The sequence below is a fragment of the Sus scrofa genome, chromosome 15 (genome assembly GCF_054392235.1).
Source record: "Sus scrofa isolate SSC_HxYL_T2T_F1_AM1 chromosome 15, Sscrofa_HxYL_maternal_Yorkshire_Landrace_v2.0, whole genome shotgun sequence".
Taxonomy (NCBI): Eukaryota; Metazoa; Chordata; class Mammalia; order Artiodactyla; family Suidae; genus Sus; species Sus scrofa.
This window is the reverse complement of record NC_139397.1, coordinates 110,320,098-110,337,996: the sequence shown is the minus strand read 5'-3', so window position 1 is coordinate 110,337,996 and position 17,899 is coordinate 110,320,098. Positions and strand designations below refer to the sequence as shown.

Below are 17,899 nucleotides of genomic sequence, written 5' to 3'. Positions count from 1 at the left end.
TGTGAGACATTTTCAGTGGTAAAAGCTAGAGGCAGGGTGTTGTTGGGACCCAGTGGTTAAGGGCCAGGGATGCTGCTAAACATCCTACAATGCACAGGCCAGCTCTCCATAGCAAAGACTTGCCCAGTGCAAAATGTCAACAGCACCAAGGTTAGGAAACATACCTGAGCTCAACAGCCGTGTTAAATGACAAGAAGGGCATGCTTACAATATAAAGCAATGAAGAGGGTTTTTCATCAATAGGGAAAGGCTTTGATTTACTGTTTCCAATATTTTGCCTTACCCCCAAAGTAAGAGTATTTGGAAGCGGGGTCTCTGGGAGGTAATTAGATGAGATCATGAGCCAGCGCCCACTCACCCATCATCCTCCTCCTCCAAACACATCCTCATACAGAGAAAAGGTCATGTGCGAGCATGCAGCAAGATGGTAGCTGCCTACAAGCCAAGAGGCCTCAGAAGCAAGCCTACTTTGCCAGCAGGTGACCGTAGACTTCTGAGCCTCCAGAAGTGTGAAAAAACTAATTTCTGGGAGTTCCCTTGGTGGCTCAGCAGTTAACGAACCCAACTAGGATGCATGAGGATGCAGGTTCAATCCCTGGTCTTGCTCAGTGGGTTAGGGATCCAGCGTTGCTGTGGCTGTGGTGTAGGCTGGAAGCTGTAGCTTTGATTCGACCCCTAGCCTGGGAAGCTCCATATGCCATGGGTGCGGCCCTAAAAAGAAACAAACAAGCAAACAAACAAACAAATTTCTGTTGTTTAAGCCACCCAGGCTATATGAAACTTTGTTATGGCAGCCCAAGCTGACGAACACAAATGGCCAACCACAGAATTTGAGCTCTACAGTCAGGTTTAGGCTTCGTGTAACCCCAGGAAAAAAAAAAAAAACAACAACAACAAAAAACTGGTCCTTAATGTTTCTTTGGCATAGCCTTGGTTGTCCTGACAACAGAAATACCCAGCCATGGGTATTATCCTGAATGACAAAACAGCACTGTACTCACAGTGCTCTTCTCCACCAAGTTTTTCCTAACCATCAAGTCAAATGCAAATATCAGTTGATTATTATAAGCAAAATGTTAAGTAATTCAAATACAAATGGAAAGGGGAAAAAGGGATTGCAAATGGAAAAGCTCCTTCTGCACAAGTAAAGCATTCCCTCCTTCAAGCGTGTGAAGCCCAGAGATCCTAGGGCACCGCCACCTGGCTCAGCAGGTATAGGCTGACTGTCCTCCCTCTGCCCCCTCCAGCCCACCTCCCAGCCCACCAGGCACCTGAGTGCCCTGAAATCGTGAGTTACGAGTTATCATTCCAGTCACACTGACTCAAGGCACACAGACAGTCCTACCTTCCAGGACAGGGTTGGACTGTAAAAGCTGTTCTTTGACTTGATTCACTTCTGCTCCCTTTCCGCAAACAGCCGCTACGTAGGACATAACAAGCTTGCTGGCCTCTGTGAAGGAAAACAATCCATATTTATAAAGAAATAGAATACTTTTAAATTTGGGGGGTAGGAGATTTGGGGGAGAAGACCCACTGAGAGTCTTTTCGGATGCCTTCACTCCCGGAAGCAAATGTTTTGGAAACTTAAAAATATTCACAACAAATCCAACTAGGAACCATGAGATTGCAGGTTTGATTCCTGGCCTCGCTCAGTGGGTCAAGGATCTGGTGCTACCGTGAGCTGTAGTGTAGATCGCAGACACGGCTCGGATCCTGCGTTGCTGTGGCTCTGGCGTAGGCCGGGGGCAAGAGCTCCGATTCGACCCCTAGCCTGGGAACCTCCATATGCCACAGGTGCAGCCCTAAAAAGACAGAAGACAAAAAAAGGAAAAAAAAAAATTCATGCTTTTTATTCAAGTGTGTCATTAATTCAGATATAACAGGATTTGTGTGCTTAAAGGTTGTCATTGGGTTGCTAAAAAAGTGGCTGAATAAACATAGCCAGTAAAATCTGAGGAGAACTATCTGAAAGCAATTATTTGTATACAATTACTATATTGCTCACGGATGATTCAAGTCAAAATGAACTTGATAACCCAGATGTCTTTATCAAACATATTTTTTAAATTTAAGAAGATGTGGTACATACGCACAATGGAATATTACTCAGCCATTAAAAGGAAACAAGTAACGGCATGTGCAGCAACATGGATGGACCTAGAAATTACCATGCTAAGTGAAGACAGTCAGACAATGAGACAACAACATCAAATGCTATCACTCACATGTGGAATCTAAAAAAAGGACACAATGAACTTTGCAGAACAGATACTGACTCACAGACTGAAAAATTTAGTTTCCATATGAGACAGGTTGGGGGTGGGGGGAATGTACTGAGGGTTTGGGATGGACATGCTGTAAAATTTGGTTGTGATAACTGTTGTACACCTATAAATGTAATAAAATTCATTAATAAAAGAACTGCTCTTCCTCAAAAATATGTTCTAAATAGAACTGATCTGATTACAATCAGATTAATCACTCTTCAAATTGATTAAAAAACCAAGCAACTAACCTAAGGATTTTGAACACAAGAAATACAGAAATTCCAGGGCAACTTCTCATTGTTTTCGTAGGCTTCATTAGTAGAAAGTTCACTGCTAAAAGAAGCAGGCCACCTGAGGCAAGAATTCACAGTTCAAACTTGTAAGCTGGGTCAAATTTGGTTTTGGTGGCTTCATCCTTCTCCTATCAGTAGTAACCCCATATCTGCTCTCAGCATCTGCTTCCTAAGAACCTGACCCTTTTAAGACTAAGTCCCAAGGAACGATAATAAGATTTTCAGGGGAACTGAAGTCCAAAATCAAGTGACCCTGGGGCCATAGTGAATTAGATGAAGTGGAACAGGTTTCCCTTTGAAATGGCCTCTTAGAAGAACATGTGCATGGTGGAACTCAACAAAGATCTAGAATGCAGCATCTTCCAAACTTACTTGGTATAGCATGTGTTTCTCATTGAACTGTCCTAGTTCTAATGTTCCGTAATCAGGATCTGGGAAAGACTCAGCTATTAAACAGGGGCCAGAATTAAACATGGGTCCACGCCTGGGCAGTCAAGGTAAGAAAACCAGTCTCCCCAAATCTTGCTTTCTTGCAAGTCTCTGCTCTGGTGCCACTGTCCGAGAGGAGGAGAGCCTTCCCCAAGTGTGAGTGGCAGTACCCCATCTATGGGTGTAAGGGGACAAATCTCAATGCTGTTGTTTCCCATGGGGAGACCTGCCAAGGCTTCCAGCCCATTTCCCACCACTGAGGAAATAACAAATGAACAACTGGAATGCAACCCTGCGTGTATGACCCAGAGCGTGCCTCGGGGCCTATCAACAACCCAGAAGCATCAACTAAGAACGAGAACTACTGAGTACCGACAATCTATGCAGGTCCCATAAAGTTTTCTAGGAAATACTAACAAACATGGTTCAGAAGAAACAGGTGATCTAATGGAGCCCTGAGAACTGTGGTGGGAGGCTGGGTACTTCTTCAAAGGTTGGAATTAAGTCTCCCTCCGTTTGCCTTATTATTATTATTATTTTTTTTTTGTAACGGCAATGGGTCCAAAAAGATTCTCTGGTGGTCTGTGATGGCTGATTTCTGCTGTCTCCTTTTAAAGACTGAAAGAGAGAGAAACATCAGTCTCTTCATCTTTGCAATCCTCCTCCTCCAAAGGGCACTGTCTCTTAACACATCCTCCATTGTGCAAAGTTCCTGAACTACATATTCCATTGTTCTCAGGATTTAACTGTCTAAAGGCTGGTGAACTGTGTGGACATACCTCTGATTTGGATATTTATTCATTTATTTTGCTTTTTAGGGCCACACCTGCGGCACATGGAGATTCCCAGGGTCGGGGTCCAATCGGAGCTACAGCTGCCGGCCTACGCCACAGCCACAGCAACGCAGGATCCAAGCCGCATCTGTAACCTACACCACAGCTCACGGCAATGCCGGATCCTTAACCCAATGAGCGAGGGCCAGGGATAGAACCCACAACCTCATGGTTCCTAGTCAGATTCGTTTCTGTTGGGCCACAATGGGAACTCCATGGACAAAGAGTTTATATGCTATTAACATTTCATTTGACCTCTTGGTGCACCAGTCCAAATTAGAACTCTTCCTCCGTCACTCAGGGATTCTTTGTTTCTAGGCTCTCTGGCTTTCAAGTACAGGTGAGGCTGCCCTCCAGCAAATTCCTGACATCTTGTGCTGTCTGGTCTCCAACTACAGGCCAACTCTCTTCAATCGCCCCATGCACTCCAACCCCCAGTTTGTCCTCTGAAACAACTCAACTCCAGGATTCTTTTCTCATCATCCTGCTTCCTCAGCAGTACTATTATTTGCTCCCTATACCCACTTATACTCTCACATGTATTATGTATTTTCCTCTTCCTTAACAGGAATTTCTGGCCTTTCTACCGATCATACTATTAGAAGAACAAAAGCATTTATAGGCAAAATAACTGCTCCAGATAGTGGAAAACACACACACACACACACATACACACACAAATATATACATATGTATTTTAGATAGAAAGGTTAAGTTTTCTTTTAGGTAAAGTGACAAGAAATATTCAAAGTCCAGGCCAAGCTATTCTGCTTATTCCAGTGATGATAGAACAATAGTTTTTAACCATACTTCAAAGACCCCTATTACTAAGTCGTTACTATTCAGTCATTACTATTCAGATTCTTAACTATCTTCGAGAATTCTGTTACTGGGCTCATTTTACTAATTCATTTTTGGAAGCTGGGATTAAGGGTAATTTTCTCCAAACAAAGTCTCATTGTCTAAAAGAGACAGCTCTTATGATTTTTGTTTCCTGACATAAGACTTGGTCTTTAATTCAAGTAGTTCATGAGATAGTCACTGCCTTAGAGAAAATAAGCAAACCTGCAAGGACAAGTTGCAAGGTCCAACATAGTTTAGAGGACTGTTTTCATTATATTTCATCATGCTAAAACCAGGAAATAACAATTATCCCATGAGGCTTTCTGCTTCATTTCCTTTGGCTCTTCGGGGCTAAAGTTCAAATAAATGTGGAACTTTATTCAAATGTTTGGATATGTATCCAAATCAAAACTGTATGTAATAACCTTATGAATGAAAAATATTATATTTTGGGGAGAACTAAGAATTAAATTATCATAGCCCATATTGCAAATCATGTTTTGACTATCTAGCTGAATCATGGTGGCTATCACAGGGACCAACTAAGCATGACCTTGGCAAGCACAGCATAAAAACAAAGCATAAGCATTTTCCAAAGCAATACTTCTGAGTAGACTGAATATATTAATTCATTAACCATAGTCTCAATGACAATGTGTTGCATGTTTGTTGTAAAAATATAAAAGGTTCAATTTAAGACAAAAAGGTGTATTCTTCACATGTACTCAAAATTGTGAAAAGCACTGCCACTTTAGACATGAGAATACAGGCATTTAAAATTGGCAAAACTGGAATTCCCATCGTGGCACAGTGGAAATGAATCTAACTAGGAACCACGAGGTTGCAGGTTAAATCCCTGGCCTCGCTCAGTGGGTTAAGGATCCAGCGTTGCCGTGAGCTGTGGTGTAGGCTGCAGACGAGGCTGGGATCTGGAGTTGCTGTGGCTGTAGCATAGGCTGGCAGCTGTAGCTCCGACTGGACTCCTAGCCTGGGAACCTCCATATGCCGTGGGTGCAGCCTTAAAAAGCAAAAATAGAATAAAATTGGCAAAACATAACAGCATTGCTTAAAACTGATTCTCACCTCAACATTTTCTCTAAGTCATAGATACTTACATAGGTAGATTTATGTACACATATATGATTGAATGTAGCTTGAATCCTAAAATTCACTGAGTTGGACAAACAAAATATGAAGTGTTTGAAGTCAAAATATCTTCTCCCCAGGAAAGAGAACATCTGGGGCTTAAAAGATATTCTGCACTAATGGACAAATGGCCTATAACAAAACTTTTCTAGATCAAACTATCTAGATCAGAATTCACTTCTACAAGAATGGAAAGGAGCTGTAAATAATAGTTTATGATTCTGGGGACTTTAAATTCCTGTTAAGGCATGAATAATAATTTAACTCTGAATACTCTGGTACCTTGCACTGGGTTGTGAATAATATCTACTGTATATTATTATGTAATACATAATCATATAAATTCATATACAATAATAATCTTTAAGAAAGCACTGTGATATAACAATAGGTAGATGAGAAAGGGAAAACAATGAAAGACATGTGCAACTATGAGGACAAAAGGATGGGAATCTCATGGACAGATATTAAAACCTATGCCTATAATTGAGCAGGCTCCACACGGATTCAATCACTGTGTCAGGAAAGAAATGGTATGAACATAAACAAGGCTTTTTTTTGACTTTTTCCTTAGATCTAATAAATTTATTATTAGGAGTTGCCAAGTATCTATGCATGCAGTCATAGATACAAGTAATATCATGTGTCATATATATATCATATGAACCATGTTATATAGCATAGAGAGAGAGCCAGACATTTATACACACAGATACTGATACATTTATCTACTTCTATTTCTCTCCAGCTCCTTGATTAAGATACCCAAGTTTTTCTAGCGACGAGCTTTTTGGTGGTCCAGTGACCTAAGAAGTAAGACTGAACAATGAAACAAGGACTCTGCAACATAGAGGAACACTCTTTAGCAGTCCTGGTTCTGCAGTGCTTCAAAACAGCCCAGCTGCAGCACATCCAAACTGACTGGACAGACAGCTGTGAACTGCCCCAATTATGGCACAAAGAGCATGGATCTTGCACTGAGAAACACAGCCTTTGCTCCAAGAGGAATCATGACTGGCAATGTTTTCATTGAAATACAACTATATAAAAGTTGTCCTGCTTCTGAAAGTTGGCCACAAAAAATCTCTGCTAATTCATATAAAACATGTGAGTCAAGAGAGGCCTTTCTACAGGAGGAAGAAACAAAAGCAAAGCTCATTACATTCTGGCCTTGAGCTTGCTTAGCTATATTGCTTCACTGTGGATATACTCAGTGTTGTAAAACGCTCATGGATGTTTAGGCTACAGTAAGTCACTGACATCTCTGTCGCTGACAGAGTCAGAAAACTATCACAGATGTAAAGCAGTACCAGGTCATCTGGGGTTCAGAACCAAGGGTCTTAATGAGCAAGGCAGGCTTCATAACTCTTTTAGCAGATGGCTGCGGAGTTCCTAGAAACTGATGTAACTGTAAAATTAGAAACCAAATAATTTATAATGCTTTCTTATATCAGGATCATCTTCTCAGGCCCACAGTTTACTCTGATGTCCTTGGAAAAATGCAGTTATGATGGTTCCCTCATGTTCTGCCTCCCTGCCTTTATCAGTGCTTGAAATGGTTCTCCACAAACTATTTGTATTCAGGGTAGTGACTTGTGAGTTCACTGCCTAGAAATAGTTGGGCACTTTTTATGAGACATGATGAATTTTTTATTTAGCACAGCAGTAATGAATTAAATAGGACCCCAAAGGATTCAAAGAGTTCACGGTCTCCCTGAGTGCCGTTATACAAGCCTACGGTGTAAGCACGTCTCCAGTGTTTAAGACCAGTAACATCATCATCTGCCAAGGGGGGTTTACAACCTCATTAACTTAATTACTTCTTATAAAATGAGCCCTCTGATACTCCATGGTGGTTCTGTACACACTACTGAGTAAAGACTCTCACTGAAAAGAAATACTGTATGTGCGTACATAGCATATTCTAGCCCCTCGATAAATGTTTGTTCTCTTCTTCTTTCATTCATTCATGCACAAACACAAAAAGGCAAATAACTACATGTACTCAAAAGCAATTTTAGGGACTAAGATAATGTGACATTTCAAAAATGGCCTGGCATTCCTCTTCCCCGCAGAACTGAGATTAAAATTCTCTTGAAATTCCTCACACACACTGTGCTGCAATCTCTGTTATTTTCCATCATTTCCTTTTCTCATAAAAAATCTCCATGAAACAGAGGCATTAAACAACACAAAGTCTATGGTTTACTCAAAGCCACAGTCTAATGACGAGGAAAATCTTAGTACAATTTGAAACATTTTTTTTTTTTTTGGTCTTTTTAGGGCCACATCTGCAGCACGTGGAAGTTCCCAGGCTAGGGGACAAACCAGCTGGCCTACATCACTGCCACAGCAATGCCAGATTTGAGCCACATTTGCAACCTACACCACAGCTCACTACAATGCCAGATCCTTAACCCAATGAGGGAGGCCAGAGATCAAACCTGCATCTTCATGGATACTAGCTGGTTCCATTACTGCTGAGCCACAATGGAACTCCTTGAAACAATTTTTTGTACCACGGCTTTCAAGAAAAAAGACAAGTAGAAGATGGGATATGTAAGCAAAACACGAAATGCCTCTATGGGGATGGAGAGGAAGGAGAGGGCAGTTGGGAATCTATAAATGAAAAGGAAGAGCAGCTACCAAAGAGTGTAGCTGAGTGGATATTTTAAAACAGCAGCTCTCAGGAGTGGTGTCCAACACCCAGCACCGGGAGTTTTAGTGTCAGTGCACAACCAAAGCATCAAGAGATCCAGGAAGCATCACAGCTCAAAAATTAGACAAACGTGGGAGGGGTTAGGGAGAGGGATGGACTGGGAGTTTGGGGTTGTAGATGCAAAGTATTACATTTAGAACGGATAAGCAATGCGGTCCTACTGTATAGTACAGGGAACTATATCCAATCTCCTAGGAAGACCACAATGAATAAGAATATATATATATGCACGACTGAGTCACTTTGCCGGGTAGCAGAAATTGGCACAACACTGTAAATCAACTATTCTTTAATTAAAAAAAATTTCTTATTAAATGCTTCAAGTGACTTCTAGACAATGCTACTCAAAGTATGGTCCAAAGACCAGAACTACTCAAGAGTTGGTTGGTCCATAGCCCACTAGTGGTCTGTCTACATCTGGGAGGAGGCTTTGAGAGGAGTTTTGTAGCAATTTGGTAGTTTACTTTGTCTGTTGAAACTAAAACCAAAAATCAGGGGCTGAATTTTCTATGAATTCTTGTATTTTATTTTTCTGGTACTGTTCAGCAACAAACTGGATCCACCTGAAATCCTGTCATCATCCCTGGATTTCATCCTTCCTAGGATCTTTTCCTTCTCAGTGAGTTGTAAACCCCCTGCTTCCTCCCAGAGCAGGGGGTGGGAGGGGGGAGGACAGAGGGAGGTAGAACCTGGTGATCCCAGTGGAAGGTTTGAGAAGTACTGCTCTGGGGTGTTGGTGGTACCCTCCTCCAGCCTCCTGCCTAAAGCAGCCCCTGACCTTGTATGCTGTAAACAGAGCTTCCTACCAGAGGGGAGGCACTGACCCCATGAAGCAGCTGTCCATTCTTCAGCTGATGACAGAGGGCAAAGGGATACTAGGAAGGACAAACTCCAGGGATGATGACAGGATTTCAAGTGGTGAATGGGACACCGAAACCAAGAGAAGTTATTGAGTAGCAAAATATCAAGAAGAAGAAGAAGAAAAAAAAAGAAAAATATCAAGAGAAGAGAAAAATATAGAAAAGAAGAATGAATGCCATGTGCCACAAGATTTCCACCAGAGGAATAAGGTGTTTTTGTTTTTCTCAGAAAAGAATGAACGCCTACCCTGTGAAACAGTAACAGCAACCTCCTCTCAGTTTTTCAATAAGGAAGGTATGAGAGTCCACCGGGAGATGGAGGAAGCAGGGTAGCTGACAACTCCCTGAGAAGGAGAAGGTCATATACTAACATGGTTAATGAGCGGATGTGCTGTCTTCTTGGAACATATGTTCCAGAGGAGATGAAGAACTGGCCAAAAACCAATCAAACCAGTGACCACAACCCACTTCTGATGACTCACTTAGGAACAAACTGAAATAATCAGACACTCAAGAGAAAAAAAAAAAAATCTTTAGGCATGACGAAGAATGAGTAAAAATCTAAAAAAATTAATAGGCTTAGGAATATTTTCATCTCTTCCTTCTGCTTACATAAATGAAAGACATATGAAATGAACACGCTGGTAAGTACAGTCAAAAGGATTGGGGTGGGGGCAGGCAGCATGAGACAGATTACAAATGACTTCTGACAACGGACATGGTTTTTAGCTCGCCTTGCTGCCATTTTCAATGGTCACTCTGGAAATAAGAAGCTGTACTACTTCTAAGAATTAAATCCTGGAGTTCCCGTCGTGGCGCAGTGGTTAACGAATCCGACTAGGAACCATGAGGTCGCGGGTTCGGTCCCTGCCCTTGCTCAGTGGGTTAACGATCCGGCGTTGCCGTGAGCCGTGGTGTAGGTTGCAGACGCGGCTCGGATCCAGCGTTGCTGTGGCTCTGGCGTAGGCCGGTGGCTACAGCTCCGATTCAACCCCTAGCCTGGGAACCTCCATATGCCGCGGAAGCGGCCCAAGAGATAGCAACAACAACAACAACAACAACAACAACAACAAAAAAAAAAAAAAAAAAAAAAAAAAGAATTAAATCCTGTTTCACAAGAAAGAACAGGTTAGTGACAGAGAAGGATCAAAATCTTTCTCCCCAAATACCAATGTCCTCTTAAAGTTCTTACTGGAGGAGTTCCCGTCATGGCACAGTGGTTAACGAATCCAACTAGGAACCATGAGGTTGCGGGTTCGATCCCTGCCCTTGCTCAATGGGTTAACGATCCGGCGTTGCCGTGAGCTGTGGTGTAGGTCGCAGACCCAGCTCAGATCCTGCGTTGCTGTGGCTCTGGCGTAGACTGGTGGCTACAGCCCTGATTAGACCCCTGGCCTGGGAACCTCTATATGCCGCAGAAGCGGCCCTAGAAATGGAAAAAAGACAAAAAAAAAAAAAAATTCTTACTGGAAAGAAAGAGTTCTAATCAGCCAAAGATTTCACAAATTTCTGAGCAAAGAGAGGTAAGAGCCCATACCCAGAGTTCAAATGAATGATCTCAAAAAGGGATGGGACAGAGTTCCCGAGTGGCTCAGTGGGTTAAAGATCTGGTGCTGTCACTGCTGTGGCACAGGTTCAATCCCTTGACTAGGAAGTTCTGCATGCTGCAGGTGCAGGAAAAAAAAAAAATTAAGAAATAAAATTAAAAGATGTGGTAAACACTATATAACGACACTGAGTTTACACAATAATGAGCAAGTTTTTTTCATGAAAAGTAGCATGAGCTGCCATTAGAAGAGGAGGGGAAGGTGCAAAAGAAGGTCGGGGCTCCACCAAACAGAATTTTGTGTAACAGGCCAACTGGGTTTGGCTAATATTTTAATGCAATGGAAACCATTTAGAAAATTATATTAAAAAATCTTGAGGGAAACAAAAACAGAAAAACAATATACCAAAACTCATGAGATGTAGCAAAAGAAGTTCCAAGAAGAAAGTCCACAGCTATAAATGTATACAGCAAGGATAAAAAAAAAAAAATCTCTAACATCACTCCTCAAAAATAAATAAACAAACAAACAAAAAAAAAAAAACAAAAAAAGAACAAGTTAAGCCCAACCTTAGCAGAAGATACAGTTTTTTGAGGAAATAATTAAGATTAAAGCAGAAATAAATGAAACAGAGAATAGGAAAGCAATAGAGAAGATAAACAAAATTGAGTCAGATCTTTGGAAAAGAAAAAACCAAACTGATAAACCATAGCTAGATTAACCAAGAAAAAAGTGGACTTAAATAAATAAACTTATAAATGAAAGAGGATACATTCAACAGATACCACAGAAATAAAGGATCCTAAGAGACTATTCTGAACAATTATAGGCCAACAAATTAGACAACTTAGAAGAAACAGATAAGTTCCTAGAATCAAGAAGAAATAGAAAATCTGAACAGACCAATTACTACTAAGGAGAATGAATCAGCAATCAAAAGCCTCCCAAAAAGAAAAACCTAGGACCAGATCTGTCTCAAATTCTTGTAAAAAAAAAAAAAAGGAGGAACACTTCCAAACTCATTTTACAAGGCCAGCATTACTCCAACACCAAAGCCATATAAGGATACTACAATAAAAGAAAACTATAGGTCAATATCTTTGATGACCATAAGTGCCAAAATTCTCAACAAAACACTAGCAAACTGAATTCACCAGCACATTAAAAGGATCATACACCATGATCAAGTGAGATCCATCCTTGGAATGCAAGGATGGTCCAACATATGTAAATCAATAAATGTGATACATAACATTTAATACATACATCACATCCTCATAAAATAAAAGATTAAAATTGTATGATCATCTCAATAGATCCAGAAAAAGTATGACAAACTTAAATATCTTTTAATGATAAAAACTCTCAATGGATTGGGTAAAGAAGGAGTGTGCCTCAACATAAAGATCATAAGTGATGAGCACACAACCGACATCACACTCAGTGGTGAAAAGGTTGAAATCTTTTCCTCTAAGATCAGGAACAAGACAACTCTTCCCCCTCTTTTTCAACAGCATCCTGGAAGTCCCAGGCAGAGCAATTAGCAAGAAAAAGAAATAAAAGGCATCAGATGGCATCATGTTCACAGGCGACATGGTATAGAGAAGACCCAAAAGATTCCACCAAAAAGACTATTAGAGCTAATAAACTAATTCAGTAAAGTCACAAGCTATAAAGGCAACATACAGAAATCAGTAGCATTTCTTTATACTAGCAATAAATTATCTAAAGAAGCAATAAAGAAAACCATCTCATACACAATAGCGACAAAAACAATAAAATACCTTGGAATAAATTTACCCAAGCAGTGAAAGAGTTGTATGCTGAAAGTGATGAGATACTGACAAAAGAAATTTAAGTGACACAAACAAATGGAAAGCTATTTCATGTTCATTAACAGGAAGAATCAATATTGTTAAAATATCCATAATATCCAGCGCTATCTACAGATTCAACATAATCCCTACCAAAACTCCAATGGCATTTTTCACAGAAACAGAACAAGCAACTTAAAATCCGTATGGAAGCACAAAAGACCCCAAACAGCAAAAACAACACTGAGGAAAAAGAAAAAAGCTGGAGGTATCACACTCCCTGATTTCAAATTATACTACAAAGCTATAGAAATCAAAATAGTAGGACACTGGCATAAAAACAGACAAATAGATGAATTACGCAGAATTAAGAGGGCATAAATAAATCCACGCTTATGCAGTCAACTAATATTTGACAAGAGAACCAAGAATATTCAAAGGGAAAAATGCAGTCATTTTAATACACAGTGTTAGGAAAACTGGATATTCACATGCAAAAGATCGAACCCCTATCTTATACCACTCACAAAAATTAACTCAAAAATGGATTAAAGATTTAAATGGAAAACCTGAAATCATGAAATTTCTAAAAGAAAAAATAGGAGTAAGCTCTTAGACATTGGTTTTGGCAATCATTTTTTTGGATATGACACCCAAAGCATAAACAACAAAAGCAAAACTAAACAAGTGGGATTACATTAAGCTTCTGCACAGCAAGAGAAATGATTAACAAAACAAAAAGGCAGCCTACTGAATGGAAGAAAATATTTTCAAATAATATGACCAAAAAGGGATTCATATCAAAAATACGTAAATACATATATTAAAAAATAAACACATAAACATATATATAGCTCACACAACACAACATCAAACAAACAAACAAACAGTCCTATTTAAAAATGGGCAGAAGACCTGGATAGATATTTTTCCAAAGAAGACATAGAGATGGTCAACAGACCCATAAAAAGATGCTTAATATCTTTAATCATCAGAGAAATGCAAATCAAAACCACAATGCGATATCACTTGGCATCTGTCAGAATGGCTAATACCAAAAAACACAAGAGATAAAGTGTTGGAGAGGATGTGGACAAAAGGAACCCCTGTGCACTAATGGTGGAAATGTAAATTGGTATAACCGCTATGGAAAACAGTATGGAGGTTCCTCAAAAAATTAAAAATAGAACTAACACAGGATCCATCAATACCACTTCTGGGTATACATCCAAAGTAAACAAAATTACTATTTTGAAGAGAGAACTGCATTCCCAGTTCACTGCAGCATTATTTACAATAGACAAAAAAAAAAAAAAAATGGATCCCAGTTCATCACAGCATTATTTACAAGACAAAAAATGGAAACAAAGTGTCTGTCCGTGGGTCAATGAATAAAGAAAATGTGGTGTGTATATACAGTTGAATATTGTGCAGCCAAAGAAAGAAGGAAATTCTGCCATTTGCAACAACATGGATGAACCTGAGGGTATTAACTAAAATAAGTCAGAGAAAGACAAATACTACATGATCTCATTTATATATGGAATCTTAAAAAAAAAAATAAAAAAAGAAGAAGACGCACTCATGGAAACAGAATAGATTATTGGTATGGAGAGGAGAAGGGGAAATGGAGCTATGTGAAGATGGTCAAAAGGCACCAACATCCGGTTATAAGAAAAGTTCTAGGGATCTAATGTATAGCATGGTGGCTAGGGTTAACAATGTACTGTATTCCTAAAGGTTGCTAAGAGAGTAGTTTTTTCACCATACACACACAATAAGGTAAATCAAAAAAAATTTTTCAACAGGCCAAGGAGGGTTTGATCCAGTTTTTAGTTTTACAGGTCATTCTGATGTCTATGAAAAGGATCTTATACCTGGCATAAGCTTAAAATAACTTTTTTGAATAATACTCGATTTTCTCCATCTAACATAAGAGAAGTTAATATCTAAAAAAACCTACAACATCTTGCTGATAAAAAGACCAATATGAATCGATACATGTACTACATAAATAAGAAGCTTAATATCCACATTAAGAGGGTAATAGTTCCACTATAACCTAAAATACAATAAAATACCTGGGAATAAATTTACCCAAGAGGTGAAAGACCTGTACACTGAAAATGATGAGATATAGATGAAGGAAATTTACAAATGGAAAGCTAGTTCATGTTCATGAAACATGAAAGTATTGTTTATTTCTTGGTATTGTTTACTTCTTGGTGTGCAATTTTATAAAGCATACTGACAAACTGGGATGATTCCAGAATATGACCATGATAGTGAGGAGTCTGAGAACGAGATTTGATCCTCCTGTTATATATTCTTATACACTTCACTTAATGTTCACTACACTTCATTGCACCTAATGTTTTGTACATAAATTGTATGTATACAGGCATACGCACTTAGATGTATGTACATATATAGCCTACAGCTATTGTTTATCTCCTCTACCGGACTATAAACTTGGTAAGAACACAGATGGTGCATGGCTCACCAATGTATCACCCGTACCTACTATAGTACCTTTCTCCTAATGGGTACTCAGAACTTATTTCCTGCATGAATACATGAATGTGTGTCACTTGAGAAATTTTTGAAGAAAAAGAATTTTTAGCACTAGGAAGATATGATGGATGACTTCAAATAATTGAGTGTCCTGTAGAAGAGAAAGCAGGCTACTCTGGCAAGGTTCCAGACTACCGAGTTAAAAGACGAATGGGTGGAGGCCAAATTCAACTCTAGGTAAGTAGGAACTCTGTTAGCCAAACCCGTATGACGAAGTTAGTAGGCTGCCTTACAAAGCAGTGGACCAACCATCACCACAAAAGGAGGAGTTTGGCTGCCCCGGGAGAGAACCTTACATTAGATGATCTATAACTAAAATCCCTTCCAATTATGTGAGACTATCCTCTGTTACCTTAAACTTTTTTTTTTTTTTTTTTTTTTTTTTGGCTTTTTGGCTTTTTGCCTTTTCCAGGGCCACTCCCGTGGCATATGGAGGTTCCCAGGTGAGGGATCTAACCGGAGTTATAGCCATCGGCCTACTCCAGAGCCACAGCAATGCGGACATGAGCCGTGTCGCAACCTACACCATACCTCACAGCAACACCGGATCCCTAACCCACTGAGCAAGGCCAGGGATCGAACCCTCAACCTTATGGTTCCTAGTCGGATTTGTTAACCACTGTGCCTCAATGGGAACTCCTACCTTAGATTTTTACATGCCAGTCTTTTTCCCCCCATTTCTGCCCATCCAAAGCCTAGATTCTGCACAACCTTGCTGAGAGACAGTGTGCTAGGTCTCCAGAGGCTCTAGGAAGGGAGGTGGACACACCTATCTAACTCATCTCTCTTCAGCTACTTTGTGGGGGTACGGAGGAGGTACTGCTTAAGAAAGAGGAAGAAGAAACTGGTGCAGAAAGAAAAGCCATTCAGAGCAGATAGGGAGACTTTAAACGCCCAAATCTAACTATGGGCTCATGAACAAAATGTTTTCAGTCAATTGACTGAAACATCCACAAGGGATTTTTTTTCTTCTCTTGATCATCAGGAAAGCAAAGTTTATTAAACTGATAACTAAATAGCCAAGCAAAGTTGTAACACTGAAATTCCACGTTGGCAAACTAGCAGAAATTACCAATTATCACAGTCTTGTCTATTAAATAAGAACATCTTGAAGATAAAACAGTTATGCGAACACTATCCTCCTCATTCATGGACTCGTCAGTTCCATCAAAGAACCAACTGACAACAGTGGTTCTAACTAAGTTTGGACTCAGAGAGCACAGTTCTTTTGGACCTGTTCCAGGTACCTGGGCACCACTTGTAAAATCATTCTCTCACTCAAGACCATCAATCATTCAAATTGTTTTCATTAAAACCACAAAGGGAAAAAAGCATAATCTTTCCATTTGAGGGGCTGTTTTATGAGGAAGTTGCCTGCCTATCTAAAAATATATACAAAAATCCTGGGTGTTCCCATTGTGGCTCAGAGGAAAGGAAACTGACTAGAGTCCATGAAGATGCAGCTTCAATCCCTGGCCTCACTCAGTGGGTTAAGGATCTGGTGTTGCCACGAGCTGTGGTATAGGTGGCACACATGGCTCACAGCTGGCGTTGCTGTGGCTGAGATGTAGGCCAGCAGCTGTAGCTCCAATTCAACCTGTCTGGGAACTTCCATGTGCAGAGGGTGTGGTCCTTAAGAAAAAATTAAAAAATAAATTAAAAATAAAAATATATACAAAAATCTCAATTCTTCAGACTCCAGAAGAAGACTTGTCTAGAGTGAAACCCAGCATGTTCCTGGTGACCCCCCTCACTTTTTACTGGAGATAAGCCTCCCCAAACCCAAATAATTTGGCATTCCTTAGGGAAGTGGTGAGGCCTCACAGACCTTGGTGTCTTGGAAGAAAGGGAAAAGACCTGGCAGTACAGGAACTGCACAGAAAGGTCTAGAATCCAGAGACTCCCACATTAGTTGTGGAACCCCTTTGATTAGTGCCTGTTTCTTTACGTGAGAGATGTTGTCAGTTCTTCTCTGAGAACATTCCATGATCCTAATCACTTACTTCCTGCAAAGGAGCCCTGGGAGCTTATATGCTAATCAGGCCCCACCTGCCCCCTCTGTGCTGCACTTACCTTTTAGAGGAGAAAGGAAGGTTGTCCAGTGGCCTTACCTGTTTTTCCTGCTCCACTTTCCCCAGTAATCAGAATACACTGGTCTTTATCTTGATCTCTTAGGGATCTGTATGCTTCATCTGACAGGGCAAAGCTGCAGGGGAGGATGGAGAAAAATGTCCTTAGACTTCAGCTCATTATCATGTGTTTATGACAGGCTCTTAAAAGAGTCACTGATAGGCTCTAGACAGAAAGCTGAGATACCACATCATATACTTCCTTCAAATTTTTTAAGTAACTAGTCATCCATTCTTTGTGGCCCACATGACCTTCTTCTATGCATTTTCTATTCTAAAACGGCACATGTACTCTAAAGATATGCTTTATTTAATCCATGTGCTATATTCATGGTTCCTTTTATTAAAATCTGGGCAAGTCAGAGAACCAAGGAAAAAAATTTTACATCACATGTGCATGACTGCACAATGTGGAGATTTTCAGGACGATCCATAGGAGTTTCAA

The 17,899-nt window shown here is 40.1% G+C and overlaps 1 protein-coding gene across 6 annotated transcripts in view; it reads right to left on the bottom strand.

The window, feature by feature from the left end:
• The window catches only part of MYO1B (myosin IB), a 191,559-nt gene that overhangs the window by 83,512 nt on the left and 90,148 nt on the right, over positions 1–17,899 (bottom strand). For all 6 annotated transcript variants that reach the window (XM_021075958.2, XM_021075961.2, XM_021075964.2 and 3 more), the window contains exons 4-5: positions 17,437–17,531; positions 1,346–1,450 (exon numbers count right to left, since the gene is read on the bottom strand). In XM_021075958.2, coding sequence (XP_020931617.1) covers positions 1,346–1,450; positions 17,437–17,531 — 200 coding nt within the window. The remainder of the gene's footprint in view (positions 1–1,345; positions 1,451–17,436; positions 17,532–17,899) is intronic.